General features: G+C 34.9%; 3 protein-coding genes across 3 annotated transcripts; all 3 read right to left on the bottom strand.

Moving 5' to 3' along the window:
• Positions 1-2,565: 2,565 nt before the first annotated feature.
• Positions 2,566-3,504, bottom strand: LOC107060003 (uncharacterized). Its single transcript, XM_015307231.1, has one exon. The coding sequence runs from the start codon at positions 3,502-3,504 to the stop codon at positions 2,566-2,568; it is 939 nt and encodes a 312-aa protein (XP_015162717.1).
• A 2,139-nt stretch (positions 3,505-5,643) lies between these two features.
• On the bottom strand, positions 5,644-7,234 carry LOC102579609 (probable receptor-like protein kinase At5g39020). Its single transcript, XM_015307230.1, is given in 3 exon segments — positions 5,644-6,228; positions 6,231-6,653; positions 7,216-7,234. Coding segments are annotated over 3 exon segments (1,002 nt in total). The 3' UTR covers positions 5,644-5,668.
• A 1,514-nt stretch (positions 7,235-8,748) lies between these two features.
• Positions 8,749-10,158, bottom strand: LOC102585228 (acylsugar acyltransferase 3-like). Its single transcript, XM_006344096.2, has one exon. It carries the CDS (start codon positions 10,128-10,130, stop codon positions 8,838-8,840), a length of 1,293 nt encoding a protein of 430 aa, XP_006344158.1. The 5' UTR covers positions 10,131-10,158; the 3' UTR covers positions 8,749-8,837.
• Between the last annotated feature and the right edge of the window lie 1,186 nt (positions 10,159-11,344).

Raw genomic sequence — 11,344 nt, 5'->3', positions numbered from 1 at the left:
CCATTTCAAACAAATCTCTTGGCTTTAGATGTACAACGACACTCCATTCTTTATCAGTCTCATCATCAACATAGTAGACAATATTTGCTTGTGATGCTTCAATATATGGATCATGATCCTCACGATCACCAGTGTGAATCAATTTAGAAAAATTGACACAGTTAAACTTCCAAGCATCTATTTTGTACCCTCTATTTCGAGTAGTATCAGCCCATAGACACTTGAAAAGAATAACTTTGAACCTGCCATAATAATTAAGCTCGATAATCTCTTCTAACTTTCCATAATATGGTAGGTCCGCTTGTCTTGCACACCTATCTACACTAGACGCAATACAAGAAGTGTCAGAGATGAGAAAAACTCCACTATTTTGAGTTTTTGATCCTTGTTCTCTAGATAAAGTTCGAAATTTGAATCCATTAATGTTATAAGCACTAAATCTTCTTGCATCTTGTGCAGGACCTTGTGCTAAAAACTTCATATCATCAGAGATAGTTTCTGCAATATCTGGGGTCATAATCTAAACAAACATAATATATCTGTCAGAGATACTAAATTGACAAATAAGTATGTTCAAAAAAAACATTCTAAAATTATTTACTCACTCGCTTAGGAAACCAATCAGGAAACTCTTTACTAACTCTCTTCTCTACCTCTGTTGTTGAAACTCTTCGACCTCTTGTACTTCTTTTGATGTGCTGTCTGAATTCACTACAAAATTGTTATATATATTAAATTTTTACCTGATTATTCTACACATTTCGTAAAAATCAAAATCAGTTTAAATTTCATACTCAATGAATGGCTTCACTGCTGCGCAATTAAGTAACACATATCGATGAGCTTGAGTTTTCTCTAAAGTAGTCAATGGTTCTGCTGTGGAGCCTCCAACAGGTTTACCTTGTTGTGGAAACATAGATGACTTTCCAGAAGCTTCATTATGATTTGGTTCATCGTTTACACGTTTAGGTCGATTCAACCTTGACTCAATTTCGTCAAAATAACGAGAGTAAAGAGTTAGAACTTCTTCAACCTTATGCCCCTCAGCTATTGAGCCTTCTGATTGAGATTTGTTCCGTACGAGAGACTTAAAATGACCTAACAATCTATGATCAAGCTAATGAAGTGTTAGAAAACTTATTTATATTTAAATTATATTCCAGATTCAATTCAATAATTTTGAATAAGAAATTTTTTACCTTTCAACAAAATACATCCAGCGATAATGTACAGGCCCACCTTGTTTTACTTCATCAACTAGATGGACAGTCAGATGAATCATTACAGTAAAAAATGAAGGGGGAAACAATATCTCTAGATGACTCAAGGTTTCTACAATTCGATTTTCTAGCTTTTCCAGCTCAGAGATGGTTAAGCTCTTCATACAAAGCTGCTTAAAAAAGGAAGAAAACTCTACCAGAGTTGCAACGACCTGATTTGGAAGAACATTGCGAATTGCTATCGGTAACAACTGTTGCATGAGGATATGACAATCATGACTCTTTAATCCAAAGATTCTTTTTTTATCCAAATCAATGCAACGAGATATATTACTTGCATAATTATCTGGCACTAAGATATTCTTTAAAGTCTTGAGGAAGGCCAATTTCTTCTTCTTTGGAATTGTAAATGCACCAAGCCGACATTCACCATTCTCATCCGGCCATAGATCGCGCCATATACCCATGTCTTGTAGATCTTTTTCGAGCCTTAATATTGATCCTTTGATTTTTCTTTATCATTTAGCAAGGTATATATGATGTTGTCAAACACATTCTTTTCAATATGCATAACATCTAAATTGTGGCGCAACAAATTAGACTCCCAATATGGAAGATCAAAGAAGATGCTTTTTTTCTCCATTGTTGAGTTCCACCTTCATCATCATTTCTTTGCTTGTTTCGTTTTCTTTTATGATTCAACTCTGCCAGTCTTCCAAATGTGACATTGATATCTTTCACTTGTTGAAAAATATCTGATCCTGATAACTTCTTTGGAGGGGTCCTCTCTTCCACAGTTCCATCAAAACGATGCCTCATCATTCTAAATTTGTGATTTCTAGATAAAAATCGACGGTGGCCAATAAAACACCATTTTCTACTATGAGGAAGTCGACAAGGTTCTGCATCAAAATTACACGAGGGATATGCAAGACTAGTATGTGTGTTCCAACCAGATAAGCTATCAAGTCCAGGAAAGTCGCTAACTGTCCACATAAGAGCCGCTCGCATTCTAAACATTTCATTCTTTGATGAGTCAAAAGTGTCAACATCATCACTCCACAACTCTTTCAACTCCTTAATAAGGGGTTGGAGGTATACATCTATGTTATTTCCTGGTGCACGTGGACCTGGAATAATCATTGAGAGGATGAAATTTGGTTGTTTCATACACAACCATGGAGGAAGGTTATATGGAACCAAAATAACAGGCCAAATGCTATGACTAGTACTCATTGTCCCAAAAGGATTGAAACCATCACTAGCTAGGCCTAATCGGACATTTCGAGGATCAGAAGAAAATTAAGGAAAAGTTGTATCAAACTTCTTCCACGCCTCACCATCTCTAGGATGTCGTAGGGTTCCCATCTTTGTTATCATTCTCTGCATGCCATCTCATATGCTCTGCAATTTTAGAACACATGAACAATCTTTGCAATCTTGGTTTTAAGGGAAAGTATCGCAAAATTTTTGCAGGGTTCTTCTTTTGCTTCTTCTTTTTCTTCTTACTTGTGGTCGGTGTATGATCTGTATTGCTCTTCTTCTCTGGCTTCCATCTAGAAGTGTGACAATACTTACATGTCTCGGCGTTAACATCATCTTCCCAATACAACATGCAATCATTTGGACAAGCATCTATTTTGATATAATCAAGACTCAACTTATTTATGGTTTTCTTGGCCTCATAAAAAGAATCAGGGATCTTTGCAAATTTAAATGCATCCCTAAGTAGATCTATGATCATAGTCATTCCCTTATCACTTAATCCAGACAAACATTTAATGTGATAAAGCTTTAACAAAAATTCCAACTTTGAGTACTTGGAGACTTCATACAATTCTTGACTTCCATCTTTCAGCAACTCAAATAAATTTTTCTTATTTAAAGCAGGCGTATCATGTAACGTTTCTTCTTCTTCCACTACCGGTGATGGACCTACATCAACACCCTCATGCCTTAAGCCCCCGAATGCTTCATTAACCAATAATTCTATTGGATTTTCAGTGGGTGGTGTAGCTTGAGTGGTCTCTATGTTTCTCGAATTAGGAAACACATTCATTTCTCCATGCATAACCCAAGTGACATAATTCTTTGGGAACGGCTTGTTGATCAAATGGTCAAACACTATATTTCTTGTTTGCCACTTTCCAAAACCACATTTAGGACATGGACATTTAATTTTATCTCCTATAGCTCCATTATTAAATGCAAAATCTAGAAATTGATTAAGACCAAGCAAATACTCCGATGTGTTTCTTGGCATTCCAATCCAAGACTTATCCATTGAAAAAATAGATTAACGTGCAAGAATATCACCTATAAGATTTCATGAGTAAGAAAATGAGTGTCCATTAGCATCACTTGATGAGAATAAAAATTAATTAACAGAGAACACAAAATCAAAGAATTCATAACAAAACTCACACTTGATGCCAAATCCTCCCTGTTAATGATGAGACATTGTCTTATAAATGTACTAAAAATGTATAAAATCACATTCAAAATAAACTTGTAATACGACAAAAGTTTCATTCAACAAATCATTAAAATAACCAAAAGAATTAAATGAGGAACTTATAGCTTATGCAATGCAATAAATATGAATCTCGTAACTTTAACTACCTAATTGGAAACAAAAACACATCCAAATCTCATTGTGCGGTGGCAATGTACCAACAAAATTTATCATAATTCCTTTTTTTTTACAGCAAACAAATACAACAACCACTCGAGTTGGTTCATACTTCAAAGTAGAATCAACACTAAGACTTTCCTCCCATAAATTATCAACATATCATATGGTAGAGCCTTCAAAACAGATTTTGAAACAAAAAGTACTTCTAGGTATAGTACTCTACAAACAACCAACACAAAAATGACTATATATAATGAACATTTAATCCTACAATGTTATCATTCCATCTAATATCAACCATAAAAAATAACCGAGATAAATTTTCAACCCTATACATCAAAGTACATCAAAAAAAATGAAAACTCATTTTCAATAGATCATATCACTTTCATCTAGATAAATCTTATTAGCTCAATTGATTAACTATCTAAACTTACATAATTTCAATCAGCCATAATCAAAACATAAGGAGATAAGGTAAAAGTTACAACTCATAAAAAATCTAAGTCAATATAAGTCAAAACAATGGTCTTAAGTTCTAAAACAATCAATAGATTAATGTACTGCAAAATCACAATCACAAGAAAAAATAAGAATGAAAATCTAATTAGTAGATGGAAAACCCATTTGTGAAAATAAGGGAACAAACATCTTCCACAAATGAGAACCCTTCTCAAGAACATACTGCTTCTTCACAGATTTTGAACCCATTTACGAAAATTCCAAATTCAAACGAGCACTAAATATAAATCTATCAAAATTCGAGATACCAATACCAAAATTTGAGATACCCATACAAAATTTGAGATACCCATATGAAAATTCGAGATACCCATATCAAAATTTGAGATACCCATATAAAAATTTGAGATTCTCATATCAAAATTTAATCAAACTCAAAAAATAGCAAGTATTTTGTTGAAAGATAAACATAAAGTTGTGTACCAGATTGTGTGGAGAAGCTGCAAACAAGAACTCTTTGATTGTGAATTGCAAAGGAGAAATATTAAAAAGAGTAGTAAAGAGTCAAAACTTGCGAACTTAAAAGTGAGATAAGTTTTTGAGATATGAAAAATATTTACTAGAAAAATTGAGGGAAACCAAAAGAAAAGCGAGAATGTTGCTGGCGCTACTTTTTTTTGGGATCTGTGAAGGTTTTGAACCCCTGCTAAATATTTATATTTGCATCAGTTTAGAAAACCCCCATTATTTAATATAATTTGCGGGGATTGGAACTGACCTCCGTGTTTAAACTACCGCTATTCAAGCATTTTTTTGTAGTGACTATACACTGAAATTCCAAGAACATTTTGCTTCATAGTCTTTATATACAAAAGAGAAAAGGTACAAGTACCCCCTAGACTATGACCCAAATCTCAGAGACACACCTTAACTAAACTAAGGTCCTATTACCCCTTGAACTCATTATTTTTGTAATTTTGTACACCTTTTTAACTTACGTGGCATCCAAGTATCTCCCACGCGCTTCAATTGCGTGGAGTCACGGAGTGTGCCACGTAGGCAAAAAGGTGCACAAAATTATATATAAAATGAGTTCGGGGGGTAATAGGACCTTAGTTTAGTTAAGGCGTGTCTCTGGAATTTCGGTCATAGTCTAGACGGTTCTTATGCCTTGTCCTTATACAAAATAAGTAGTTCTTGTGCACATTCAATGTCCCATACAATCTGAAAACCACTATGAAAGAGGTACCTGAGAACACTTTTCGTTTGACAGAACCTATATAGTATGCTCTGATGCCAATGTTCAATAAAACACACACCAAAGAAATGAAGTCACACCCCACTTGTGGGACTATACTGGGTACGTTGTTGTTGTCAGTTCTATTATTGATGAATCTGCCTCTGATCTTGAGGGAGAATATAGATAAGGCTTGGGAGGCATTTGCAAAGAGTCTAGTTTCCCTTCTAACATTTCCACAACCTTGCTCATCGATGGTCGATTTGCGGGATCAGTCTGTATACAGCATAAACTCGCTATCACCATCTTTCTTGCACATTCATTCTCCTCTTCATTCATTATCCCGATTAGTTGAAGCTCTTCGTCTAGTTCAATTCGTCGATAGAGCCAATGTGGAAAGTAGATTTCACTCCTACGATCAACTCCAACGTCAACATTTTTTCTTCCTCCAGCCATCTCTAGGACCATCATTCCATAGCTATAGACATCAGACTTGTGAGAGACACCTCCCAAGTTTCTACAAACAATTTCTGTAGCAATATAACCGATAGTCCCTCGTGGACCTAACATTGACACAATACTCTCCTGTTTCATGCACAATTTGGCAAGACCAAAATCAGAGATTTTAGGACATAAGTTGTCATCAAGTAGGATATTATGAGGCTTTATATCAAATGCAATATCCGAGTGTTACAACCACGATGCAAGTACTCCAATCCTCGAGCAATGCCTAGTGCGATTTTGTATAATATTGGCCAACCTAATTGGCGAACACTGTCGGATCTTTCCTCATAGATAAACTTTTCAAGAGATCCATTTGGCATGAACTCATATACAAGAGCTCTTTTGTGACCTTCAAAACAAAATCCCACAAGGCTCACAATGTTGACATGTGATGTTCTGCTAATACTTGCCACTTCGTTAATGAAATCTTCACCACTGCCTTTTAGTTCATTCAGGACCTTTACTGCTACTTCACTCCCGTTACGCAAACTTCCTCTGTATACATTACCAAATCCACCATGGCCTAGTTTGTTTCTGAACCGTCCGGTGATTCTTTTGATGTCTGTATAATTGTATGGATATTTTGGCCGGAAAACTCGCCAGAATCGTCAGTTTCGACAGTAGCAAAAATGAGCTGCTCTTCTTTCCCGTTTGGCTTTTTTCTTTTTTTTCTAATATAATTTTTAACAAATGCAAATAGATATATATTATTCCAAATTAGTTGAAAAAAGAAGGGGGACCAAAGTGGAGATATGAAAACTTAGGGAGGTCTTTTGTATGTGCCAATTAGGGCATGTGGATGATGTCATTAATAGTGGGTATACCACAAATTATTCAAGACTTGTGACTTAATGTCACATTAAGTCTTTAAGGTGGCTATTTTGCCAACTCTCCCGGGTATGTTGGGTGACCTTGAATCGTGTGAAATTTTTTTTTATAATTGATCGTTGCTTGTTGTTGAGTCGAGTTTTGAAATTTGGGTTATGAAGGGCTGCAAAATACTTGTTCGGCGAGCTCAGTCAAGCTCGCCAAGGTGATTCGGCGACTCACCATGTCAGCCCTAGCTCACCCTCTAATTGAGAACTGTTGCCTGCAGTTTTTTGTCACTTTCGGTGAGCTTTGTTAAGCTCACCAAATGAGTTTGGTGAGCTGCCAACTCAATGTGTCGCTCACCATATTTCCCGAAACCAGATCAGTTGCCCTTGTCCCTAACTATAGAAATAAATTGATAAAAAATGAGGAGTTTTGGAAATTAGGATGAAAGAAATTCTTCATTGAAGTTCTATATACATTTATTTTGGAGTTTGAGGAAGAATTGTGATTGTGATCTCTAGAATTCTTGTTGATCTTGTTATTTGAAGTGTTTGGGAAAAAAGAGGAGAAGAGTTTGCCGTAACTTATGAAATCTGATTGTATTTGACTTTAAAGGAAAGTTAATAGTCATGAAATAGGGTTATGGGATGAGGAAAGAACAAAAACACTCCTCCTAGAACGTGAAAAGAAAAGAAAAGAAAAATATTTTTTTGGAGAACGTGCACAGCCCAACAGCTGGAGCCTAGGTCACGTGGCTGTTCACACAGTCGTGGTAGTAGCACTGACCTTACCGCGTGGTCGCGCTAATGACGTCTTCTGTGCGTAGCAGATTCATGCAGACTTTATAGTGCCTAGTAAAATGGGTATAACTTTTAGCACATAACAATAATTTGAGTGTGGTGAATGCGAGAATTGGAGTTGTTGGTAGAGAATTAATTAAGATGGAAGAGCTAAGTGCAATTAAGGGCTTTTTGGTTAAATTAGAACTTATATTTAAGTGGTATACGATGCAAGTAAGTTATAATTTTAGTGATGATATAAGTATTCAAACACTACTAAGAAAATGTGAATTTTCAAAGGACGTTTTGTTGGAAATTAGCTTGTCATTCAGAAATGTTTTCAACTAACTAAACGTATAACACTATGTTGGAGTTTCGAAATTTCCAAACAGTATTTAGTTTAAAGCTTGGAAAATGGTAGAATTTCAACACAATTTACTGAAGTTTCACTAGTATTAATGAATAATTCGTTGAGCTCTATCTTAATGGAAAGGATTGCACATGAAAAAAGTAAAATGAGAGGCTAAAGTGTCGGCAAGTCTATTGCATTAATATGCAACTAAATATTTTTGAAGGGGTGACTACATATTGATCCTTGTTAAACTTTTCCTCCATCTTTTTTTATTTCTTGTCAAGTTTCTGGTATTCATATTGAAGTTCAATAAAATTTGAATTCGCATCGAAAAGTCTCATATTGGGGGTAAATAGTTTCCTAACAAAGGTGAGTCTATACCTAGGAGAAGTTGAACCCAAAAACTTTAATTAAGTAATATTTATCACTTCACTACAACTTTGCGTATGTTACTCGTTTTTGTGTGTCGCCCATCACTAGTCCATTTTAGACAGGAAACTATTACCCTACAAAGTGGAAGTACATGTTCAATTGATAATGATGGTTCCTTTTTTGAGACTTGTGGGGCTGTTTATCTGAGGATCCAGTACTTTTAATAAGATAATAAGTGTCCTAAAAAGTGAAGTGTATCAATTTAGGAAAATAATGTGTTTTTCATTCATGCATTTGGCATTTGTGCAATAAAACATTTCCAATATCCTTGCTTATTCCGCAAAAATTCTGAATAAAAATACATTGTCGTACAACTTAATACAAGCATATTTTATTTGTCATCATCAGAAACATAATCAACATTCAAAAAACATATTCAACACACAAAATATATGTAAAACATCTAACAGCTTGGAACTATAGAAGCAAATTCAAGAAGCTCAGTGTCACGTTCAAATACAGACATATCATGTTCTGTAAGCGTCACAAATGCATCGAGTCCACCACTTTGGTTACCCATCAAGATAGCCAACTTGTTATTTAGTCCATTTGCTATACTCACCTTAGTAGGTTTCCCCCATCCAAAATCGATTTCATGAAGAGCAAATTTCACCAAACTAGTAATTTGATACGCATTAGGACCATTGTCATGATATTCCTGTTTCGATTTTGCTAGTTTGAGTAGCAAGGCCACAAACATGTTGTCATTGATGTTATCTCTTTTGTAAACTAGCTCTTTTGATTTCCTCATTTCAGTGACCAATTTTGATATTGTCATACTTTCTTCGTTATTAGTTATTGATGTTGGACATATGGTAAGAAGATTTCCAATAGCATTTGGAGGCAAACCAACTAGTGCTCGCAAATCAACTGCTTGAACGATTGATGATGGTTGGAAAATCCCTGACTTTGCCTTTGCTGCTCTTACAGCACATTTAAAGATAAGTGCACTCACAACTTCAGTACGTGTCGGATTTTGCACCTCTGATTCAGCAGCAACCGTGTTCTTAAGGTTTAGTAATTTCTCATTAGAGAAAATGTACCTTCTTTGGACACAATCATGTTTGTTTGACATGAATAATGGGGATAGAAAAGGACCACTTGAAGGTGGAGGAAAAACAGATTGTTCAACGTAGTGGAGAGATGGTATGGAGAAATTATTTGGATCGGAAGTTATCTCAGACCAATCACGAAAAAGATTGTAACCACTGCATCCATCTCCAATCTTATGTGATATACACATACTTATAGCTATTCCTCCACAATTAAAATAGGTGAGTTGAACTACAACTAGTCCACCGGTTGTGCAATTTGACCAAGGCAAACCTTGAGGGAATAACAAATCTTCTATAGCTGTATTATGCCAGTTAAGAGTTTCTGATATGAGGCAATCAATTCGAACTTGAACAAATTCAGCCCCCGCGTCATTACAATCAACTGTAGTATTATCTTTAAGCCTTCCGGCATATGGATAATAAATGGACAATATTTTGGATAAAGATTCCTCAAGAAGTTGAGTATTGTTCTTTGAGATAGCATCTTTGGTGTAGAAAAGGGAAAATGGAATGTAAGAGTTGCTGAAAGCTTGATCAATTAAAGAAAGTTTGTGCCATCTTTTAGTAGGACAAGTTGGAGAAGATGGCTTGATGAGCTTCTCAGAGATAATGGATACAAGTGGATGTGCAATTGACTCCATTTTGATATCAAATGCTAATGTTCTTTTTTTTTTTGGCTATGACGTTAGTGCTATATCAAATGCTAATGTTTTTGGCTATGAGTGACGTTAGTGCCTTTAGCACTTTTATAGATGAAAATTAAATTAAATCATACTATGTTTTACTCAGCTAATTCAATGTTGGTAAGCCAAGGAACTACATTTTCTCTGTTGTTGAGCTGGCTTCTTTATTTTTAGTGAGTCAAAGGTGTGCTGATAACAAAAGGAAGTCAAATCTTACACTGCCTCTGCCTCTGCCTCTGGTGTACAAAATTGATTTATTTTTAAATGCTTACTATTAAATTATATTTCTCATCAACAAATGGTACGTGACTTCCGGGGGAGGATTTAGCTAATTGGATAATAAGTTTTGCATGAATTCTGTATTTTTATTGAAAAATCAAATAAAGATATAAAGAAAAATGACTTGGAAATCCACTAAGAAAGTGTGTGATAAAAAAATAAAAAAATAAAAAAAAGACGAAATGGTCTGATGGACCTTGTACTTGTATAAGTTTGTATTGTGAACATTTTTACTTAACCATTTATCAATTGAACTTTTAAACTCAATACGATTCAACATTTAAAATCCTTCTGACCATTGACCAAGCTCATGTGAGAACTTATTATTGAGTTGGAACAAATGCGTGATTTCACACACAGAAAACGCGTAAACCTAGAATTTTTAGACTAAAAGTAACTAAAAGAAAAAGAAAAATAGATAAAAAAGACAAGAAAACATTTAAAATAATTTTTTTTTAACTTCTTCTTCTTCTTCCCCCAGTCCTCCACATTCTTCCCCCTTCTTCCCCAGCTAATCCCCCATTTCTCTCACTTTCTCCCCCTTCCCCACTCCTCTCCAGATATGAGAACCATAATGAGCAATGAAAAAAAATCAGAAAATACACAAATCTGAAGCACTCAAAAATTGTTAGCAATTTCAGTTCTCCATTTTAAAATCTACTATTACCTGTAGTTATATAAACAAAGTGCTAAATATTTTTTATTTGTCTTTTTTTTTTTGGGATAAGGGTATGAAAAATAACCCAACTTTGGTCGAATTTGCTGTTGCGGTACTAAACTTTCATGAGGACCTATTACCTCCCTAGACTATTTAATACCATATTTTAAACATATATATTTGCCCACGTGGACATAAAAAATAATGTAAAATTATAAATAGTAATGTGTCCACG

Source organism: Solanum tuberosum, unplaced genomic scaffold (genome assembly GCF_000226075.1).
Source record: "Solanum tuberosum cultivar DM 1-3 516 R44 unplaced genomic scaffold, SolTub_3.0 scf00051, whole genome shotgun sequence".
NCBI classification, from domain to species: Eukaryota; Viridiplantae; Streptophyta; class Magnoliopsida; order Solanales; family Solanaceae; genus Solanum; species Solanum tuberosum.
Note: the sequence above shows the minus strand (reverse complement) of the source record. Positions and strands in the feature narration are given on the sequence as shown.